At 46.4% G+C, this 23223-nt stretch overlaps 1 protein-coding gene across 26 annotated transcripts in view; it reads left to right on the forward strand.

Annotated features, from left to right (window-relative positions):
• Positions 1-23223, forward strand: part of CLUAP1 (clusterin associated protein 1) — a 42120-nt gene that overhangs the window by 6179 nt on the left and 12718 nt on the right. For 24 of the 26 annotated variants that reach the window (XR_004731671.3, XM_078344506.1, XM_078344504.1 and 21 more), the window contains 6 exons: positions 1061-1145; positions 3002-3181; positions 10285-10380; positions 13538-13621; positions 17547-17680; positions 21401-21542. Coding sequence is in view for 25 of the 26 variants with exons in the window: in XM_078344506.1 (XP_078200632.1) it covers positions 1061-1145; positions 3002-3181; positions 10285-10380; positions 13538-13621; positions 17547-17680; positions 21401-21542 (721 nt within the window). In the remaining variant the exon portion in view is untranslated. The remainder of the gene's footprint in view (positions 1-1060; positions 1146-3001; positions 3182-10284; positions 10381-13537; positions 13622-17546; positions 17681-21400; positions 21543-23223) is intronic. The other 2 variants (XM_078344517.1, XM_078344518.1) reach the window with 1 other exon arrangement.

Here is a 23223-nt window from a genome sequence, read left to right on the forward strand (position 1 = left end):
ACTTGTATCCTGTTAAAAAGCGGCTGTGGCTGGGCACAGTGGCTCATTCCTATCATCCCAGCACTTTGTAATCCCAGGGGTGTGAGGCCAGCCTGTTCAACATAGCAAGACCCTGCCTCCACACACAAAAGAACAGTTAGTCAAGCATGGGTGGTACACACTCATAGTTCCAGCTACTCAGGAGGCTGAGGCAGGAGGATCACTTGATCCCAGGGGTTTGAGGCCGCAGCGCCACTGATCATGCTACTGCATGCCTGCTCGGACAGATTGAGATTGTGTCTCAAAAAAAAAAAAATCGTTGGAGTTTAAAGAACGCTGTGGGAGATGGAAATATACCAGGAAGTGGTAAAAGGAGAGTGATAATCCCTCATTTGGGTGCTGGGCTAGGCTGCTCTTCAGCCCCTCACTTCAGAGTGACAGGGACCTTTTTGCACACTCTAATCAGTACATTGGGTTAGAAATAATGTAGATTTCTTTTTGTGTGAAAAATTGAATATGATTCAGAGTTGGCAGCTTTTTCTGTTAAGGACCAGATAATAAATATTTTACCTTTTGCTAAACATAAAACTCAGAGACTGTGTGACATCTCTATTGCATCTCTTCTTCTTAAAATGTAAAAACTGTTCTTAGCTTGCAGGCTGGACAGGTCGGGGGCCGTAGTCTGCTGACCCCTGGTATCAATACCTGGAAGAAAGTAGCTTCAGCAACTTTGCCGCTGCTCAGAGCTGACTAATCAGCCCTGGCATTGATCTCTGAGTCAGGGGCTGCCAGCCAGGGCAGCAGTTCTGATGAGTTTCATGACCTGTTGAGGTCTGAGAGAGATGTAATTTTGTAAGCTGAGCCCCACATTGGATTTTTGAAATCTGTTAAAGCTGTTCTTAGGTGGGGATTTGTTCCCTTGGTATTTGGTTTTGCTTTTGAAGTCTGTCTTACTCTTACCATATTTGGGGACTTGGAGAGTGTTGAGTTACAGACCCACTGTCCTCTCAGTTGCCCACATTCTCTTTAGTGGACTTTCTCCTTGGCTAACCTGTGCTCTCTCCCCTTCCCTCTCTGATAGATACGAGCCCCAGACTGACATCCCGCTTAATGTGGACACTGAACAGGACCGAGTTTTCTTCATTAAGGCAATTGCCCAGTTCATGGTTAGTGGACAGTTATTTTGTGGAGCTGTAAAATTAAGTAAACTAGGAAGAATGACTCTATTAGGGCTACATTCAAATTGAGTAATTGAGTTTATTTTTATTTTTATTTTTTTGAGATGGAGTCTCATTCTGTCACCCAGGCTGGAGTATAATGGCACAACCTGGGCTCACTGCAACCTCCACCTCCCAGGTTTAAGCGATTCTCCTGTGTCAGCTTCCTGAGTAGCTGGGATTACAGGCATGTGCTGCCACACCTGGCTAATTTTTGTATTTTTAGTAGAGACGGGATTTCACCATGTTAGCCACACTGGACTCAAACTCCCAACCTTAAGTGACCCACCCACCTTGGCCTTCCAAAGTGCTGGGATTACAGGCATGAGCCACCATGTGCCTGGCCTGAGTTTGCTTTCTAAAACTATTCCATTGCTGGGTTTCTGTGGAGCCATTTCACCAGCGAAGTTCCTTCTGTTTGTTTTTTAATTCATTATTTGTTAAAAATTTTGTTTATTTTTGAATAGGTAACACATTTCATGGCTCACAGATTTAAAGTGGGCAGAGCATGGCTGTTCATTCCTATATTCCTAGCACCTTGGGAGGCTGAGGTAGAAGGACAGCTTGAGTCCAGGAGTTGGAGAACAGCCTGGGCGATATAGTGAGATCCTATCTCTACAAAAAATAAAAATAAAAAATTAGATGGGCTTGGTGACATGTGCCTGTAGTCTCAGTTACTTGGGAGGCTGAGGTGGGAGGATTGCTTGAGTCTGGGAGGTTGAGGCTGCAGTCAGTCATGCAGTTTACACTCCAGCCCAGGTGACCAAGTGAGATCGTATCTCAGAAAAAAAAAAAAAAATTAAAAACATGAAGCAAAATGGAGTAAAATGACTTTCTACCCTGTCTGCCCTAGGCCAAGTTCCATTCCAGATAATCATTATTTTATTTTGTTTTTTTATCTTTTTAATGTATTTTTTGAGATGGAGTCTTGCTCTGTTGCCAGGCTGGAGTGCAGTGGTGCGATCTGAGCTCACTGCAACCTTTGCCTCCCAGGTTCAAGCAATTCTCCTGCCTCAGCCTCCTGAGTAGCTGGGACCACAGATGTGTGCCACCACGCCCAGCTAACTTTTTTATTTTTAGTAGAGATGGGCTTTCACCATGTTGGGCAGAATGGTCTTGAACTCCTGACCTTGTGATCCGCCCACCTCGGCCTCCCAGAGTTCTGGGATTACAGGCGTGAGGCATTGCGCTCGACCATAACCACTATTTTAAATCTCTTCCAGAGTTTGTGTGTGTGCAAATAGAAATAGATCTTTTTCCTTCGTTTTGCACAAATGCTAGTGTGCTATATACTGCTCGATGTGCTCACTGTACACTACAAGATGTTTAGCATCTTGCTTTACTTAATGGCATGTTTTAGAGAAGTTTCCAAATCCATATAGAATTTCCTCATTCTGTTTACACCTGAGTGGTATTGCTTGCATGGATATGCCGTAAGTTATGTGATTCATATAGGTAGGCTTTTAGGTCGTTGGGCTTTGCTCTTTGAATCAATGCTGTAACAACCTCTGCATCTCATTTGGTTCGTGTTTGAGTGTGTCGCGAGAGCAAGGTCTTAGAATTGGAATGGCTGGGTGAAAAGTGAACTTGCCTTTGTAGTTTTGCCGTCTTTTGCCAAGTTGCTCTCCATCGAGATTGTCCCAGTTTATGGACCCACTCGCAGTATGTGAGGCACTTGAATGCTTTACTCATACGAGGTTGTACCCAGTTGTCAGCAGAGGCGTTTTCAACTTACCTACGTGGGATTTGGTTTAGACATTACATGGAAAGGGCCTTCAACTTTTTTTTTTTTTGTCTAAAAATAGGCCACCAAGGCACATATAAAACTCAACACTAAGAAGCTTTATCAAGCAGATGGGTATGCAGTGAAAGAACTGTTGAAGATCACATCCGTCCTTTATAATGCTATGAAGTCCAAGGGGATGGAGGGCTCTCAGAGAGTGGAGGAAGACGTTAGCAAATTCAAGTTTGATCTCAGCTCAAAGGTAAGGACATTGGAAGCCTTGTAGTGAGCTTCGGAGCACTGATCTGTCGAACTCTGAAGTGGAAGGTGTCCGCTGCTTTCCTTCCTCCTCGGCTGAGGGCAGTTTGTCAGTTTTGTGCTCAGCAGTATTTGGGTAAAGGCATAGTCACAGTCCATTAATTAAACTATTAAAAGCTTAGTATTTTTCAGGTTGCATTCAGGGGCTGGGGGTGTAGATTTGAACAAAAAGGACCGAAATCATGTGCTTCTGCTCTTTAGTTGCGGGAGTCAGACTGTGAACAATAACGTAAGAGATGTGGAAGGTCAGATACAGTGCAGGCTGCGGAGAATAAAAGCTGGGATGGATGGGTATGGACGCTGCTGGGGGGTGATCTTAAATGGGGTGATCAGGAAGGCCTCATGGATTGGGTGGTGTTTCCAGCAGAGATCCGAGGGAGGGAAAGAGCGAGTGGCAGAGGTGGGAGGTTGCCACAGGGTGTCTCAGGATGACAATTTGTTTTGAGCCGGGTGCGGTGACTCACACCTATGAGCTGAGCACCTTGGGGCGTTGAGGTGGGAGGATCCTTTGAGGCCAAGAGTTTGAGAGACCAACCTGGGCAACATAGTGAGACACCATTTCTACCAAAAATAGAGAAAAGTTAGCTAGGTGGGGTGGTACACACCTGTGGTCCCAGCTGCTCAGGAGGCTCAGGTGGAGGATCACTTGAGCCCAGGCAGTTGAGCCATGTTCATGCTGCTGCGCTCCAGCCTAGGCAGCAGAACGAGACCTTGTTTGGGGAAAAAAAAAGTGTTTTGTCTGTTTGCAGAAAAGCGAAGAAGCCATGTGATGAGGGGTGGGAGTGACAGACCCTCTGGCACCTGGGAAGCCCCTGTAAAGCCTTTTCCTTTGCCTCTAAGGTGGGAACCGCTGGGATCTGAGCAGAGCCCTCCATGCTTTTTTCCCATCCAAAGGGTTGCTCTGGCTGCTAGGCTGCCACCAGACTGAAGCAGGAGGCAGGGGTGGAAGCAGCGAGCCTGTTCAGAGAGCGTGGGGTGACTGTGGCTTTGGGCAGAGTGCTTTTAGGAGGGGCGCTGTCTCGTGTCTGGGAGTGACCACAGCAGCAAGCCAGAAATGAAGGTTAAGCCGTTATTCTCTCACTGCAGTGCGTTAATATAAGCAGGACTCTTAAACCAGAGCAGGCCCTGATTCCTCCTGTGCCATATTCTCCTATGGATCGGCACACAGGTCAGGGGCCAGGTGGATTCATGCAGGTGGGGTCGTCTCAGTGTTGAGGCAGCCCCCAGCAGACGGCTTCTGCAGTTCTGTGGACTCTGTGGGGCGGGGAGGAAAGGCTAGGAATGGTAATGGACCGAGAACTGAGTCAGTGGGGCAGGCGTTTCCAAGGCCTCCCTCCTGCCCCTCATTAGGAGGCCTCAGCAGAGGTGCCTGAGGAGGACCTGTACCCAAGGTCTCAGGGAAGGAGACCTAGGAATGAAGGCCCAGGCCTGGGAATGCACCTAAGAGCAAGGGCACGCAGAGTGCCTAAGACCACAGTGCACTGGCTGAGTCCCGAGTCTGGTGCAGGGAGGGAAGCTTCCCCGGTGAGGCCTGCTGGGTGAGGCCTTGTCATTGTCTATAGTCAGGCTTGAAAAGTCACACATGGGTTTTTTGTCTTGGTTTGGTTTTTTTTTTTTTGGGGGGGGGGAGGAAGGCAGGAAGGAAGGAAAGAAGGACGGTAGGGAGGAAGGAAGGGATGAAGGAAGGAAGGAAGGGAGGAAGTGGGGAGGGAGGGAGGGAGGGAGGGAAGGGAAGGAAGGAAATCAAGCAATGAAAGAGACATTGCCGACCTGGATCTAGAGGTTTACAAGTTGATTTCTTTTTTTTTTGAGAGAAGGAAAGAAAAAAAAAATAAGTAAAGGAGAGGAAGAAAGAGGAAGAGAAAGAGGGAGAGTAAATGGAAATATTGCTTTATTTTGAAAAAAATTGGGTATTAATAATGGCCAATCAATGTTTCATTTAAACTAATGGGTAGGTGTGATGTGGTATTGACAAGAATGTATATTTTGTGTATTTGAAGTGGAGAGCTCTATAAATATTTATTAAGTTTACTTGTTCTGGATCTGAGTTCGAGTCCTTGATATCCTTATTAATTTTCTGTCTCATTGAATCTAAGTCTCCTATCTGGGTGTTAGGATTGTTAGCTCTTGTTGTTGCATTGATCCTTTTACCACTATATCTTTGTTGCTTTAAAATCTATTTTATCCGATACAAGAATTGCAACTCCTGCTTTTTATTTATTTTTTATTTATTTTTGCTCTCCATTTGGTTGGTAAATCTTTCTCCATCCATTTGTTTTGAGTCTTTGTGTATCCTTGCATGTGAAACAGGTCTGGATGTAACATGCCATTGGGTTTTGGCTGTGTCTTTTGATTGGGAATTTAGTCAATTTAAATTTAGGGTTACTGTCATTTGATGTTGACTGGCTGTTTTATCCATTTTTTGGTGTAAATTCTTCTTTATGTTGGTGCTCTTTACTTTTTGGTGTATTTTTAGAAAGGCTAATACTGGTTGTTTTTTTCTGTGTGTAATGCTTCTTTCAGAAGCTCTTGTAAAGCAGGCCTGGTGGTAATAAAATCTCTGAGTTCTTGCTTGTTCATAAAAGATTTTATTTTTCCTTCAGTTGTGAAGCTTAGTTTGGCTGGATATGAAATTCTGGGCTGAAGGTTCTGTTCTTTGAGAATGTTGAATATTGGCCCCCACTCTCTTCTGGCTTGTAGAGTTTCTGCTGAGAGATCTGCTGTAAGTCTGATAAGCTTGCCTTTGTGGGTTATCCGACCGTTCTCTCTGGCTGCCCTTAGTATCCTCTCCTTCGTTTCAACCCTGGTGAATCTAACGATTATGTGCCTTGGGGTTGGTCTTCTTGAGGAATATCTTTGTGGTGTTCTCTGTATTACCTGGGGTTGAATGTTGACCTGCTTTGCTAGTTTAGGAAAATTTTCCTGAATAATATCCTGAAGGGTATTTTCCAGCTTGGATTCATTCTCTCCGTCGCATTCAGGTACACCTATCAAACGTAAATTTGGTCTTTTCACATAGTCCCACATTTCTTGGAGACTTTGCTCATTCCTTTTTATCCTTTTTTCTCTAATCATTTCTTCGCGTTTTATTTCATTAAGTTGGACTTTGACCTCTGATATCCCTTCTTCTGCTTGAACAATTCGAGTGTTTAAACCTGTGCATACTTCTTGGAGTTCCTGTATTGTGTTCTTCAGTTCCATTAATTCACTCATACTCCTCTCTAAGTTGTCTATTCTCAATAGGATTTCATCAAACCTTTTTTCAAAGTTCCTAGTTTCTTTACGTTGGGCTACAACATGTTCTTTTAACTCACCGAAGTTTGTTATTATCCATTCCTTGAATAGTGATTCTGTCATCAGGAGGCGCTCGTTCTCCATCAAGCCTTGTTCCATTGTTGATGTGGAGCTGTGATCATCTTTAGAGGGAGAGGCGTTCTGACTTTGAGTATTCTCAGCTTTTTTACGCTGGTTTCTTCCCGTCTTTGAAATTACCAACTTTCAGATTAGGTCTCTTGAGTGGACGTCCAGGTTGTTAGTTCCCAGGGCCAGAGCAGCGGCGTTAAAACTGATGGTGCTTTTCTGCCCAGGATTCTCCTGTCTGGCTTCCTTCTTGTGTCCGTAGTAGGCGACTCTGCCTTTCCGGGGCTCCAAACCTCGGTCAGAAGGGGAAGCATTCCCGTTTACTCTGCTCCGAGAGCTGCAGCGCCAAGGTGCCGGCGGAACCGCTGCGGCGACCACGAGAGTCGCGCTGGCGACCCGTGTGTTTCCACCACTGGGGGTCTTCTGCTCCGTGAGCGACCAGACTTTGTCTGAAAGTGTGGCGTCCTCTAGTTCTCCGCGCCTTCCCTGAGAGCTGCAATCCCGGGATGTTAGCGATCGGCCATCTTGGATCGTTCTCGGTTTGGTTTTTTTTTTTTTTAAGATAGAGTTTCACTCGTTGCCCAGGCTGTAATACAATGGCACGATCTTGGCTCCCTGTGTCTCTGCCTCCTGGGTTCAAGAGATTCTCCTGCCTCAGCCTCCTGAGTAGCTGGGATTACAAGTGCGCACCACCACGCCCAGCTAATTTTTTGTATTTTTCTTTTTTTAGTAGAGACGGGGTTTCATCGTGTTAGTCAGCTAGTCTCAAACTCCTGACCTCAGGGGATCTGCCTGCCTCAGCCTCCCCAAGTGCTGGGATTATAGGCATGAGCCACCACACCTGCCCTCACACGGGGGTTTTTATTTTTATTATTTTTTATTTTTTTGAGATGGAGTCTCACTCTGTCGCCCAAGCTGGAGTGTAGTGGCACAATCCCAGCTCACTGCAAACTCTGCCTCCCAGGTTCAAGTGATTCTTGTGCCTCAGCCTCCCAAGTGCCCAGCTAATTTTTTGTATTTTTTTTTTTTTTTTTTTTTTAGTAGAGACAGGGTTTCACCATGGTGGCCAAGCTGGTTTTGAACTCTTGACCTCAAGTGATCTATCCGCCCTGGCCTCCCAAAGTGTTAGGATTACAGGTGTGAGCCACCATGGCCAGCCGTGGATTTTTTAACCAGGAACGACACTCTTCAGCAGAAGTGTCTAGAAATTGGGGCATATTTTGGTGGTGGATCTCACAGGATGATGCATGGGTTGAGAGTAAGCCAGGTGCTACAGGCAAGGTCTTGGGGCAGCCATGCGGCAGAGCTTGCTGAGCTGGTGGGTGTGTTCCACCTCTGTGTTATACTCTGCAAGAGCCACTGGCCACATGTGGCGAGCACAACTGAGGAACTGAGTTGAGATCTGCGTTTTTTAAAAATGTTTAAATAATTTAAGTGAAAATGGCTAGTGGCTATTGGTTACTATATTAGACATCACTGCTCTGAAGTTTTTGGTGTGAGCCTCTGGCAGGACGAAGTTGCTGTGTACTGAAGCGGAGAAGGTTCTGGACATGCTTCATTTGCCACACCTGTTGGCTGTGCAGGTGGCGTTGGTGCTCAGGTAGCTGGAGTGTGAGACTGGAGCCCAGGGAGAGCCCAGGCTGGAGGTGGGGAGGCATCAGCACACAGATGGCATGAAAGCCTTGAGGATAGGAGCAGAGCCAGCAGAAAAGAAAGGGGGTCCAGGAATGGAACTCCGACTCACTCCACTGTTGAGAAGCAGGGAAGGTGACAGACTCCTGCAAAGAAGTTTGGGGATGTGCTGCCAGGAAGGGAAGAAAAGCAGCTAGAGCCAGAGCAAGCTGGATCCTGGAGGACCAAGGAGGGAAGCAAGCCATCAGCTGCAAGTGAAGAGGGAGAGTTGTTGCTGGTGGGTTGAAAGTGAGAGCCAGAAGGTGGGGATTAGAGTTGTCCAGGAGAGAGGGAGAGGGAGCAGAGCAGGGAGACGTTTATGTTCGCCCTCCTTAGGAGAGTTAGCATATTCCAGGAAGAGGGGGTGACACGCGCATCCTAAGAAAGAAGCCTGTGCGAAGGGTTCGGTGCTAAGTCCTCATCGTGGTTATCACCGCCTTCCTGGCAACAGCTGCCCCCTCTGTGGAGCCCAGAACCCTTGTAAGTCCTTAGTGGGCGCTACCCCACTGAAGCCTCTCCAGGCCTGTGGAGGAAAGTCTGAGGCAGAGAAGGAGGATGTGGGAGAACGAAACACAGGCCGTCAGGCTGCTGCAGGAGCATGTGTGTCCCTCAGGCTGCCCCTTCCTGTGGTCACTCCTCTGCTGTCAGGCACACAGTCCAGGTAAGAAGCTTGTCAGCTTTCTCCCAGTTATGCCTCCTGGTTGGGGCTGCGGTTTGACTTGACATTAGGTTTTTCGGAGAGACCCAGGCATCCTGGAATTGGTCTCATTAGTACTTAGATGATCACTTCCTGGGCATGTGTCCTGCAGCCTGTGAGCATGTCACTGGGGAAGCACATGTTTGTGGTCACATGTCCCGACCAAAGGTAGAAGCTGACATGAACAGGCTGGTGGTTGAACGTCTGTTAAAAATCTGTGACTGGGCTGGGCGTGGTCGCTCACGTCTGTAATCCCAGCGCTTTGGGAGGTTTAGGCAGATGGATCACGAGGTCAGGAGTTCGAGACCAGCCTGGCCAAGGTGGTGAAACCCTGTCTCTACTAAAATACAAAAATTAGCTGGGCACAGTGGCGGGCGCCTATAATCCTAGCTACTTGGGAGGCTGAGGCAGGAGAATGGCTTAAACTCAGGAGGTGGAAGTTGCAACGAGCTGAGATTGCGCCACTGCACTCCAGACTGGGTGACAGAACAAGAGTCCATCTCAAAAAAAAAAAAAACTGTGGCTGAACATGGCGGCTCATGCCTATGATCCCAACACTTTGGGAAGCTGAGGTAGGAGGGTCACTTGAGGCCAGGAGTTAGAGAGCAGCTGGGGCAACATAGCAAGACCCTGTCACTATTTTAAAAAATCTGAGCCGGGCGCGGTGGCTCACGCCTGTAATCCCAGCACTTTGGGAGGCCGAGGCGGGTGGATCACAAGGTCAAGAGATCGAGACCATCCTGGTCAACATGGTGAAACCCCATCTCTACTAAAAATACAAAAAAAAATTAGCTGGGTATGGTGGCGCGTGCCTGTAATCCCAGCTACTCAGGAGGCTGAGGCAGGAGAATTGCCTGAACCCAGGAGGCGGAGGTTGCGGTGAGCCGAGATCGAGCGATTGCACTCCAGCCTGGGTAACAAGAGCGAAACTCCGTCTCAAAAAAATAAATCAATAAATAAATAAAAATAAAAAATCTGTTGCTGGCCGGGCGCAGTGGCTCACGCCTGTAATCTCAGGACTGGGAGGCCAAGGCAGGCAGATCACGAGGTCAAGAGATCGAGACCATCCTGGTGAACATGGTGAAACCCCATCTCTACTAAAAATAAAAAAATTAGCTGGGCATGGTGGCATGCGCCTATAGTCCCAGCTACTCGGGAGGCTGAGGCAGGAGAATTGCCTGAACCCAGGAGGCAGACGTAGCAGTGAGCTGAAACTGCACCACTGCACTCCAGCCTGGCGTCTGGTGACAGAGTGAGACTCTGTCTCAAAAAAAAAAAATCTGTTGCTGAGGTGTCTGTTTTTGGTATTTTCCTTCCAGATTGCAGATTTGAAGGCAGCCAGGCAGCTTGCATCTGAAATCACCTCCAAAGGAGCATCTCTGTATGACTTGCTCGGCATGGAAGTAGAGTTGAGGGTAAGCATTGCAGTACTCCCATAACGATGCAGATTTTCTCTTCAGGGTTTTCTTTTTCAATTCTGTTTCTCCCTTTTCAGTTGTCATTTAATGAAATACACCTGGTTGAATGAGCTAACGTGTGGAAAGGTGATACAGGATGTTAGCTGCCCTTCCTGCTTCTGGTGGGCACTGGTCTACTTTTAACTTCTTGTTCAGGAACGGCAGGTACATGGCATGCGATGAAGCTGCCCTTGTGGCCACTGGCACACTTTATTGACCACGATGCTTTCTTCTGGTGTACTCTGCCTCAGCATTCTTCTCAGAAAGTCTCTTTGGAGCTTGCAGTTCCCAGACCTTGCTGCGACCAGTCTTTAGAGACCTCGGATCTCTAAAGACTCCTGAAACCTGGCTTTAACTCTGAGGTCCTCCTTACGGAATGTGACCTGGGCACGGGGAGTTTTCAGATGTTCCTAGATGATTCTAACAGCAGAGTTTGAGACCAGCGATCCTGGTGTCACTTCCAGTTAGCTGAAGTTGATGTTGCAGTGGAGACTGGTTTGATTTGCGATCCTTATTCCAGCCAATGGCAGCCAAGAAGTACGTGCCATCACCTACATTTAAGCAGCTATTTACGAGTGGAGTAGTGTTTATTTTTTATTTTGTTATTTTTTTTGAGACAGAGTCTTGCTCTGTTGCCCAGGCTGGAGTGTAGTAGCTCGATCCTGGCTCACTGGAACCTCCGCCTCCCAGGTTTGGCTGATTCTTCTGCCTCAGCCTCCTGAGTAGCTGGAATTACAGGTGCATGTTGCCATGCCTGGCTGATTTTTGAATCATTTTTATTTGTTTATTTTTTTGAGACGGAATTTTGCTCTTTTTACCCAGGATGGAGTGCAATGGCGTGATCTTGGCTCGCCGCAACCTCCGCCTCCTGGGTTCAGGCAATTCTCCTGCCTCAGCCTCCTGGGTAGCTGGGATTACAGGCACGCACCACCACGCCCAGCTAATTTTTTGTATTTTTAGTAGAGAAGGGGTTTCACCATGTTGACCAGGATGGTCTCAATCTCTTGACCTCGTGATCCACCCGCCTTGGCCTCCCAAAGTGCTGGGATTACAGGCGTGAGCCACCGCGCCTGGCCTGATTTTTGAATTTTTAATGGAGATGAGGTTTCATCATGTTGGTCGGGCTGGTCCCAAACTCGTGATTTCAAGTGATCCGCCTGCCTTAGCCTCCCAAAGTGCTGGGATTACAGGCATGAGCCACTGCTCCAGGCCTAGAGTGGAGTAGTGTTTAATCCTTACCTATAAAGATTTATGGCATTTGAAGCTTACATGCTCAGTCTAATGCTTTAATATTAAGTGAATTTCTTTCATTCACTTCCCATCAGGAATGCCAGCCATGGCTTCTCTCTCTCACTGCCTTGTCTGTGTTGTGGCATACCCTGGGAGCAAACTGGAAGTGGAAGTCTGGGGAAGAGGGACTTGGGTGCCAGGTCACTATCCCTGCTTATCATGTATCGACTTGGCAGTTGCCACCTGGTAAAGTGTGATTGGCAGAACAAAACTGCCACTGACATCTGCTCGCTAATTCAGATGACGAGTAAGGCAACTCCAGGCTTTCCCTTTGTTCTGTTTGTAGTGCAGTGGTGTGTGTTTGTCTGTACCTGTACTTAAGAGACCCAGAGACAGGAGCTGGCCACTTGCTGATTGCCACTGCAGTTGTGGCATTATTGTGAGACTTCGCTTCCATCCCACGGGGACTCTTTCAACACCGTCCTGTAAAGAATGATGAAGTAACCAGTGGCTGAACTGTTCCCGAAGAAATCGTGAGACCCTGAATATAGTACATTTCAAATTCTGCGTGTGGTCATGATCCAAGGAAGAGGCCCTGGCCAATGTTTGTTTTCCTTTCACTCGGTAAACCTGTACTGAGGAGCAGCACCAGCCACAGGCAAAGCATGAGCTCTGCCTCCTTGACTAAGTCCTCACCCTGCCCTCGCCTGTTCCCACCAGCGTGCACACATGCACCATAGAAGAAAGGGAGGGAGCACAAGACAAATGTTGACGCGGTGCTCCAGGGACCTCGTCTTACTCTACTCAGGCTGCCGTAACAAAACGCAATAAGCGGAGTGACTTGTAAATAACAGACATTTGTTTCTCACAGTTCTGGAGACTGGGAAATTCTAGATGAAAGCACTAGCAGATTTGGTGTGTGACAAGGGCTTGTTCCCCACAGATGGAGCCTTGTTGCTGAGTCCTCACATGGCAGCAGGAGTGAGGGATCTCCCTGGGATTTCTCTAATGAGGTCACTAATCCCGCTCCTGAGGGTGCCACCCTTGTGAGCTAATCATGCACTAAAGGACTCACCTCCTAACATCATCACATTGTGGGTTAGAGTTTCAATACAAGGAATTGAATTCAATACAAGGAATTCCCCCAGTAAGGAATTTTGGGGTCACACGGACATTGTCTATAGAAAACCTCATAAATACGTCCACATTAAAATCCCACGTCTCAGAAGTTTTCAGCACTGATATGATAGTCACACGCCTCCCTTGATTGGTTAATGGTTCATGCTAGGGGCAGGGCCATGGTAATTGTGCTTTCCAGTTGTTTGTTAGTGATAGGCAACTGAGAGGGACTTCATCCTAAGAAAGGTTACAGAGGATGGCAGGGGATCCCGACAGCAAGTTGAACTGTGCTTAGTTTGGGGGTCACCTGGACAGAATCAGGTAAAGAAGCAAATTTGGGGCCAGGCACAGTGGTTCATGCCTGTGATCCTAGCAGTTTGGGAGGCCAAGGAAGGTGGATCACTTGAGCCCAGGAGTTTGAGACCAACCTGGGCAAGAGTGAGACCCTAAATCTATTTAAAAAATAGCAGCAGCACATTTCAGAGAAAAGATAATGGATGCTAAGTTCAGATTTGCTCATAGAGTTGGGGGCACATGGGGCCTCTGGCTGAAAAGTAGCCCCTGAGCTCTGGAGAGACGCTGGATGGGCACTCAGATAACGGAAGACATTATAGGAGGTGATGGTGGAAGTGTTTTTGCATCAGAGATCCACATTGTAATGAAACTTTGGATAATCAGTCCATAAGGCACATCTAGATCTAGGAATATTGGTTTTGAGAACTCCTTTTCTGAAAATATGTGTAAATGATTTTACTGTTTCCCCCAGGAAATGAGGACAGAAGCCATTGCCAGACCTTTGGAAATAAACGAGACTGAAAGAGTGATGAGAATCGCGATAAAGGAGGTTTCGGTGAGATGACTTTGCCTTTATATGATGCCTTCTGTGCCTGGGACTCAAAAATACTGCTTGCTTGCTCGTACAAGACAGAACAAGCTTAGGAACAGGGATGTGTTAGAGATGAAAAATGTAGAGGACATTCGAGCCGACCTAGGTCACTTACTATCGTTTTTTCCCCCGCGTTATAAATAAGAATGGCTTTTCATGTTATTAAAAATTCATCAGTTTCGCCGGGCGCGGTGGCTCACGCCTGTAATCCCAGCACTTTAGGAGGCCGAGGAGGGAGGATCATGAGGTCAAGAGATCGAGACCGTCCTGGTCAACATGGTGAAACCCCTTCTCTACTAAAAATACAAAAAATTAGCTGGGCATGGTGGCACGTGCCTGTAGTCCCAGCTATTTGGAAGGCTGAGGCAGGAGAATTGCTTGAACCCAGGAGGCAGAGGTTGCAGTGAGCCGAGATCGTGCCATTGCACTCCAGCCTGGGTAACAAGAGGGAAACTCCGTCTTAAAAAAAAAAAAAAATTCATCAGTTTCAGTAATTTGATAATTTTTAATTCTTCAATAATTTTAATAAATAATGCTCTGTTTTATTTTGTTTACCCAATTCCTCACTGATTAGTATTTAAATGATTTCAGGGTTTTCTAAATGCTAAACAGCCCTGTAATAAGTAGATGGATCACCACTGTTTGCTGCTCACCCACGTCAGTTCCTCTCTCATATAGAAGCAGTCAGGGGGAAGGCAAATGGTGAGGATGACCCTCGACTCAGATTGCTTGGGTTTGAATTCCGCCCTGTGATCTTAGGCAAGTTACTTAACCTCTCTGTGCCTCTCTTTCCTCATCTGCAAAATGGTAAGAACTGCAAGGCCAACTCTATGGGGTTCTTAGAAACATTAATCACCACAGGGCATATCGAGCCTCGTCTCTGATCCACAATAGACCTTCAGTCATCATCGGTGATTTATTTCACTCAGTAGACACAGACGGCAGGGGCCCCTATGTAAATTTGGAGTAGGCATAAAACAAGAATTTGCTGTGAGTTGTACAGAATTCTAAAAATCATAGGCTTTCCAAGCATCAAATTAAATAAGTTAGAGTAATTAATTTTGTGGTACAATAGAACGAAATAGGAAACCATGGGTTCTCACTGGCATGAAAAAATACCTGAGTATCGAAAGCTGAGAGGAGCAGGTCATCTCATGCAGTTTCAACGTAGCTTTCCACAAAGTGCTTTTTTTTTCCTTTTGTTTTGAGACAGAGTCTCGCTCTGTTGCCCAGGTTGGAGTCCAGTGGCACAACCTCAGCTCACTGCAACCTCTGCCTCCCAGGTTCAAGTGATTCTCGCGCCGCAGCCTCCTGAGTAGCTGGGATTATTGGCGCACACCACCATAACCGGCTCATTATTGTACTTTCATTTTATTTATTTATTTGTTTGTTTATTTTTGAGATGATGTTTCACTCTGTCACCCAGGCTGGAGTACAGTGGTGCCATCTCAGCTCACTGCAATCTCTGTCTCCTGGGTACAAGCCATTCTCGTGCCTCAGCCTCCCGAGTAGCTGGGATTACAGGCGTGCATCACCCAGCTAATTTTTTTTTTTTTTTTTCCACCATGTTTGGCCAGGCTGGTCTCAAACTCCTGACTTCAGGTGATCTTCCTGCCTTGGCCTCCTGAAGTGCTGGGATTACAGTCATGAGCCACCATGCCTGGCCCACAGAATACTTATTAATTACAGAGGGGAAAAGAGTCGAGTCTCAGGGAGAAGCCTGCCAGTTACCCCCTTAATAACGTGATCAAAGTGAACGTCATTTCCAGAACAAATCAAAATCGTGCATGCCCGTTACCATGTGGTCACTCGTGAGTATTCCTGCCAACGATGCATACCTGACCGTAATGAGACAGTGCCGGACTCAGCGGCATCCTGCAGATTAACCAGCCTGGACGCTCCCAGAGGGAAGAGCCCCTAAAGTCAAGGAAAGCTGAGGGGCATTTCACACTGAGCGGGGCTGTGGAGATGTGACAACTGGACACATAGGTGGCTCCTGTCTGCTGTTGGGACCTCACAAGGACAAGTGGGGACAGTGGAATGGGGCCGGGGTTAGATGGTGCTAGTGTGTCAGTGCCGGCTTCCTGTTTTGATTGTGTCGTGGGGATGTGGGAGAAAGTCCTTATTTGTAGGAAATATACAGTCACGTATTCAGGGTGTTGGAACATCTGGTCGGCAACTTCCTGTCACCGAGGTTGGGGAAAAGCGCTCTGTGTTTTACAACAGCTTTTCTGTAAATTTTAGATTGTTTCTAAATTTAAAAATTTTTTAAAAGTTACATTCTTATGCTTGCCAGTGTTCTAACTGAATCAAGTGAACACAACACGAATCTGCCCTTAGCACTAATATGTTAAAAGTAGAACACCCAAGAGAGGGCGGGTTCATTTCTTACAGGTATCTCGTAAGACACCTTGCATTGTTGGAAAATGTCTGTGATGTCTGATCATTCTAAAAACAAAACAAAAACAACAACATGGGCACTTAAAGGGGGTTAGGAAGTACAGGTCGTTTATTTCAGAAACCAGGGAAGATTGTTTACACAGCTGTTTTGGACTTAGATGTTTCTTGTTTGAGAAACAGGTATGTTTAAGTCAGATGAATTCACTAGGTTTTGATCTGACTTTGGTTCAGGAAAATAGTTGCTATTAACTCAAGTCATTCAGAAAGGAGACCCACCTTTCTTCCTGTGAGGGTGAACTCACATTTCTCCTGGGGGCTTTAAGGCACTTGCAGCAAATGGATAAGGATATGATTATTTTAATGAAAGTATCTTAGAAATGGTTAGTGTACTTAGACCAAAAACATCAGACCATAAATGCATTGTCAATAACAGCGGCTGCTTCCAAAACACATCATCTCTGAGAATCATGGAGAGTGTCTGGGCTTCTTAGGCCTTTTCTCTGTGGAGCCCATGGCTTTTCAGAGACCTGCAGGAAAACAGTGAGTAACCCCTTTATGGGATGCTACCCATAGGCAAAGTGCCCCATCTTGGCCATTAGGAACTTAATGCAGGGCTGGCAAGCCAGAACCTGGCGAGGCAGTTCCATGCTCAGCTGGGTGGCAGTCCAGATTTCTCATGGAAGAGATCGGAGCTCTGAACCAAGACATCAGACAAGGCGCATGTGAAGACTGCGCTACCTGTGACTCTACCTGCTTCAGATGAACCTTCTCTTAGAAGAGGATAGAGAGACTTGTGTCACTGTCAGTGGTCTCGTGTCCCCTTTCCCTTCTCTGTTGCCTAAGGGCCTCTGTCTGACTGTTGCCCTGGGCCCCTTCCGGAGCTGGCACACACCAGTGTGGCCAGTGCCACGCAGGAGCTGCTTTTGTACTGACTTCAGAGTGGTGTCTCCTTTTTTTTCAGCCTGTAGTCAAGTTTCTGTTGCCAGGAAGAGGGAAGAGGGACCCTCTCTAAATGCCAGCAGCTGGTGGGTTAGGGCTGAGGCCAGCTGTTGCTTTCTCTCCCTTCCTTGTAGAGCAGTGCTTGGTGTGCCTGTATTCTGTGACTCGGGTGTTTACAACTAGGGGCACGGCCTGAATGATAGGGCAGACTGACTGTCCAGAGTTACGTGTACCTCTTTCTAGCCAAGCGAGTCAGACAAAAGACTGCAGTCCTCTCTACCTTGACCAGGACGCTCTTCTTTCCATCTTCACTTCTTTCCCTCGGCAGAAACACCTGCTTTTCATGCGGGTGGGGAAGAAAAGATAACTTTTTCTGGACTTTGTGACATTCTCCCTGGAACTAGTGGGTTAAATGAGTCGTTGCTTGGGGAAGTGTCTGCTTTGTTTGCTCTTGTGTTTGGTCAGCATAATGTTGCTATGCCTGAAAAGTTCCAAAATTCTTCTACTGTTTTTATTGCCACATTGTGTCATTATTTCCTGTTAAATATAGACACAGGTTCAGAAGACTAAAGACCTGCTCAATAATGTGGCCTCTGATGAAGCTAATTTAGAATCCAAAATTGAAAAGAGAAAATTAGAACTGGAAAGAAATCGGAAGCGACTGGAGACTCTGCAGAGTGTCAGGTAGGTATGAACACTTGGAGAATGAAGAGAAAGATGTCCCAGAAAGGTAAAACAAACTGGGCATTGTGGCTCATGTCTGAAATCTCAGCTGCTTGTGAGAATGGGGTGGGAGCTGCTTTTGACCCCAGGGGTTTGAGACCAGCCTGGGCAGCATAATAAAACCCCATCTCTAAAAATTTTTAAAAATTTGCTAGGTATGGTGATACACACCTGTAGTCCCACCTACTTGGGAGGCTGAGGCAGGAGGATTGCTTGAGCCCAGGAGGTTGAGGGTGCTGTGAGTTATGATCGCATCACTGCACTCCCGCCTGAGCAACAGAATGAGCCCCTGATTTTTTTGAGACAGTTTCGCTCTTGTTACCCAGACTGGAGTGCAATGGCACAATCTCGGCTCTCTGCAACCTCCGCCTTCTGGGTTCAAGCAATTCTCCTGCCTCAGCCTCCCGAGTAACTGGGACTACAGGCACGCACCACCATGCCCAGCTAATTTTTGTATTTTTAGTAGAGACGGGGTTTCACCTTGTTGACCAGGATGGTCTCAATCTCTTGACCTCGTGATCCACCTGCCTCGGCCTCCCAAAGTGCTGGGATTATAGGCGTGAGCCACTGCGCCTGGCTGCCCCTGACTCCTAAAGAAAAAAAATGTTAGAACAATGACTAAGAGGATAGAATGTGATCTTAACTCTTCTCAGCTGGTGAAAAAAGCCTTACGTAAGGGTATCTTCATCTCAGAATGTACATGTGTTGCCTGTCGTGACAAGCAGATGGCTAAACTCATTCTCTTTACTGCAATATGTCTGGAGAGCCACTTAATGCTTGCACTGCCCTTTAAGCTTTTACAGCTTCTTGGAACTCAAGGCAGAATAAACGAATCCAGACGGGGAAATCCAGACTTGGTCTCCTCAGATCTTGCCGTAAATTAGATAGAAACAGAAACATACCCTGCCTTTTTTTTGGCATAGATTTGAGACTTGATTTAAACCTTGATCATTCTTCATCAGTCAGTAATTCATCTTTCTTCCTACTTTCGCTCATTGGAAATATATCTCCCAGGAATACCGATGGAGAATAGTGGCACCTCTTCCGTGTGTTCCTTGAGTTTCAGGGGTTCTCTCTCTCTTCTCTTCCTCGTTCTGTGCCTCTTTCCCTTGCTGTGTCTTTGTCTCCCCCGCCCCCCCCCATGCTGCTGCTCTTTCTCCCTTTTCATTCTCCCTGTATTTTTCTTTCTCTCTTGGCTCCTCCTTCTTCCCAGCTGCCTCCTCTGCTTGAATGTGTTTTGCCTATTTGGATGTTGGTGGCTGGCTCCACCCTGGCCACTATCCTGAGGTCTGTGGAGAGCCAGCATCTGGAAGCAGCGACAGCAACCACAGGGAGCAGCCAGGCTCCTCCCCGCCCAGTGCAAGGCCCAGGCCCTTCCCTCCTGAAACCAGTGCTTTACCTCTAAAGCCTTAACGGAAGAAGACAAAAAAAGAAGTCAGTGCCGCCAGATAGATATTTCTGGTTGACACATTCCACCTTTAAAGTGTCAATTCATTTTTGTTAAGCCACAAATCCTTTTAACAGACAAGTCTCTTTGTTTTGCTCTAGTTCAAAAGATTATAATTATTTCTTAGTTTATCTGCTTATATTTTTAAAAGACTAGAGTTTTCCCTTTAAGGTCAATAATAAGAAAAAAAAAGTTCACCAAACCAGTTGCAATAGATTTTTATGTTTTTTGTTTTCTGAGACAGAGTTTCTTTCTTGTTGCTCAGGCTGGAGTGCAGTGACATGATCTCAGCTCACTGCTAAGAACCTCCGCCTCCCAGGTTCAAGCAGTTCTCCTGCCTCAGCCTCCCGAGTAGCTGGGATTACAGGCATACACCACCATGCTCAGCTAATTTGTGTATTTTTACTGGAGGTGTGGTTTCGCCATGTTTGCCAGGCTGGTCTCGAACTCCTGACCGCAGGTGGTCTGCTCACCTCAGCCTTCTGAAATGCTGGGATTACAGTGTCTGGATTTTTTTTTTTTTTTTTGAGGTGGAGTCCCGCTCTGTCGCCCAGGCTGGAGTACAGTGGCACAATCTTGGCTGACTGTAACCTCCCCCTACCAAATTCAAGCAGTTCTCTGCCTCAGCCTCCCAGGTAGCTGGGATTACAGGTGCCCACCACCACACCTGGCTAATGTTTGTATTTTTAGTAGAGATGGGGTTTCACCATCTTGGTCAGGTTGATCTTGAACTCCTGACCTTGTGATCCACCCGTCTCCACCTCCCAAAATGTTGAGATTACAGGTGTGAACCACTGTACCTGGCCTTTTTAAAAAATTTTTTATTGTTTAAAAACCTTTTTAGGCTGGGCACTGGTTCACCTCTGTCACCCCAGCACTTTGAGAGGCCAAAGTGGGCAGATCACTTGAACTCGAGTTCGAGACCAGCCTGGCCAACGTGGCTAAACCCCGCATCTACAAAAAAAATATAAAAAACAGCCAGACCATGATGGCATATGTCTGTAGTTCCAGGTACTTGGGGGCCTGAGGCAGGAGGATCACTTGATTCCAGGCATTCGGTGCTGCAGTGAGCCATGATTGCATCACTGTACTCTAGCCTGGGTGACAAAGTGAGACCTTATCTCAAAAAAAAACAAAACAACAGCTCTAATTTATAACAGCCTGTGGTCCCCTTTTTAGAGGACTGCTTAAAAATTGTAATATCCTGACAGTAGAACATCATCATCATCATTATTATTATTATTATTATTATTATTATTATTGAGATGGAGTCTCGCTCTGTCCCCAGGCTGGAGTGCAGTGGTGCAGTCTCAGCTCACTACAACCTCCACCTCTCGGATTCAAGTGATTCTCCTGCCTCAGCGTCCTGAGTAGCAGGGATTACAGGCATGTGCCACCACACTCAGCTAATTTTTGTGTTTTTAGTAGAGATGAGGTTTCACCATATTGGCCAGGCTGGTCTCAAGCTCCTGACCTCAGGTGATCCACCCACCTACGCCTCCCAAAGTGCTGGGATTACAGGCCTGATCCACCGTGCCTGGCCTACAGTAGAACATTATATCCAAATAAGATAATTATATATATTTAATTTGTTGATTTTGAGAGATGTGTCTGGAATGTGATCTTTTTGTCTTTAGAGGTGGGGTCTGGCTGTGTCATGCAGGCTGGAGGGCTGGGGTGCCATGGCTAGGTCAGAGGATCCTCACTCACTGCAGCCTCGAACTCCGGGGCGCAAGCCTCCTCCTACCTCAGCCTCCCAAAGTGCTAGGGTTACAGATGTGAGCCGCTGTGCCCGGCCTGATTATTTTGAACTCTTTTGACATTATGCTATATTGAAATGAAAAAAAGTTTATAAAACTTCTATGTATATTTAATTTTTGTTTAAAATGCATTCCTATCTATATTTATGCATAGAAAAGTCTGGAAGGTTATGTGTCATATCAAGCACTTATACCTGGTGATGGGATTATCAGTAATTTTTACATCGTTCTTCATACTTTCAGGATTATTTCAGGTTTTTACAAAGAGCACATCTTATGATAAAAAGCAAGTATCTTCATTTTTAGGGAGAAACAAGAAAGGAAAATATTTTTAAGTAGTTACAAGAATGAAGGACCTTCTCTAATTAAGGGTTTCCAAAGAAAGCCACCATGGAGTTTGGCACTGTGAATACCCATTTCAAACTACTGCATATGAATTCACCTTTTCCTTTTTATTTCATTTGCTTGTTTTAGGCCATGCTTTATGGATGAGTATGAGAAGGTTGAGGAGGAATTACAAAAGCAGTATGACATTTATCTGGAGAAATTTCAAAATCTGACTTACCTGGAAAAACAGCTTGAAGACTACCATAGGATGGAGCAAGAAAGATTTGAGGTGAGCTGAGCCTGTCCTCTGTTTGGCCATTCCTTCTGGGGTGTTACTCTGTACTCGGTGACAAGTCATGCTGTTAGTATCATCGTGAAAAAAATATCAGTACGTTTTGCTTCTCCTGGGTCAGTCTGAGGACTGCTCATGTAATTCGTTTGTTTTGCTGGTAGTGTACCCTCTTGGACTCCAGGGTTGTCAAATATTTGCTGCTGTGTTCCATCAGATTTAGTCAGTTAAAAGTACAGACAGGGCTGACTTGAGGACTGTGCGGTTGTGTAATACTCTGCCCCTAGAGGAGCCATTGCTTCCTTTCAGGCTCTGTTGTCACCGTCTTGAAATTCATAATAATTTCTGAGTGCATTTTATTTTGCACCGATCCCACAAATTTTGAGCTGATCCCACTCGAGCTGGTCTCGAATGCAGATTTAAAAGCTTGCTTGGCTTCGGGAGGCCAAGGTGAGTGGATCACTTGAGGTCAGGAGGTTGAGACCAGCCTGGCCAACATGGTAAAACCCTGTCTCCACTGGAAATAGAAAAATTAGCTGGGCATGGTGGCGGGTGCCTGTAGTCCCAGCTACTCGGGAGGCTGAGGCAGGAGAATCGCTTGAACCCGGAGGTTGCCAAGATAGTGCCACTGCACTCCAGCCTGGGCAACAGAGCAAGACTCCGTCTCCAAAAATGAAAAAATAAAGCCTGCTCGGTCAGTTCACATAAAGATTTTCAAGGCCAGGTGTGATGGCTTAAACCTGTAATACCAGCACTTTGAGAGACTTAGGCAGGAGGCTCACTGGAGCCCAGGAGTCCAAGACCAGTTTAGGCAACATAGTGAGACCCTGTCTCTACAGAGAAGAAAAAAGAAATTAGCTGGGCATGGTGTTGCATACCTGTGTTCCCAGCTACTTGGGAGGCTGAGATGGGAGGATTGCTTGAGTCTGGGAATTTGAAATTGCAGTGAGCCATGGTCATGCCACTGTACTCCAGCTTGGTTGACAGAGCAAGACTGTCTCAGAAAAAAAAAAAAAAAAAAAAAAAAAAGCCAAGCATGGTGGCTCATGCCTATAATCCCAGCACTTTGGGAGGCTGAGGCAGGTAGGTCACTTGAGGTTAGGAGTTTGAGACCAGTCTGGCCAAGATGGTGAAACCCTATCTCTACTAAAAATACAAAAATTAGCTGGGTGCAGTGGCACACCTGTAGTCCTAGTCATTCAGAAGGCTAAGGCAGGAGAATCACTGAATCTGGGAGGCGGAGGTTACAGTGAGTGAGCCGAGATCGCACCACTGCACTGTAGCCTGGGCAACGGAGCAAGACACCATCTCAAAAAGAAGATCTTCAAGTCCTGGTTAATTAAATCACCATAATAGCTCGTTAGAGATTGTTTTATAAAGAGGAATTGCAGTTTATTGATTGATTGTGGGAAATATATGTGGCCTTGAACCTGACCAACTGTCTCACAGGTACCTCTCATCCCAGTGGGTAAGGCCATTTAGGAAAGACTATTCCATACCCTAGCATGCGCTGATAAATGTGGAATTTAGAGCAAAGGAAATTGAACCAAGTTGTGATCAATTTTTGAATTGCCCTATCCCTTGGGGATACTTCTGCTTACCCTGAGAATGGTCATTTAGACTCCATTTTCATGATGAAATTGGTCTGCAGCCTCCGTTTCTCATGCCCTTGACAGCGTTT

Source organism: Callithrix jacchus, chromosome 12 (genome assembly GCF_049354715.1).
Source record: "Callithrix jacchus isolate 240 chromosome 12, calJac240_pri, whole genome shotgun sequence".
Taxonomy (NCBI): domain Eukaryota; kingdom Metazoa; phylum Chordata; class Mammalia; order Primates; family Cebidae; genus Callithrix; species Callithrix jacchus.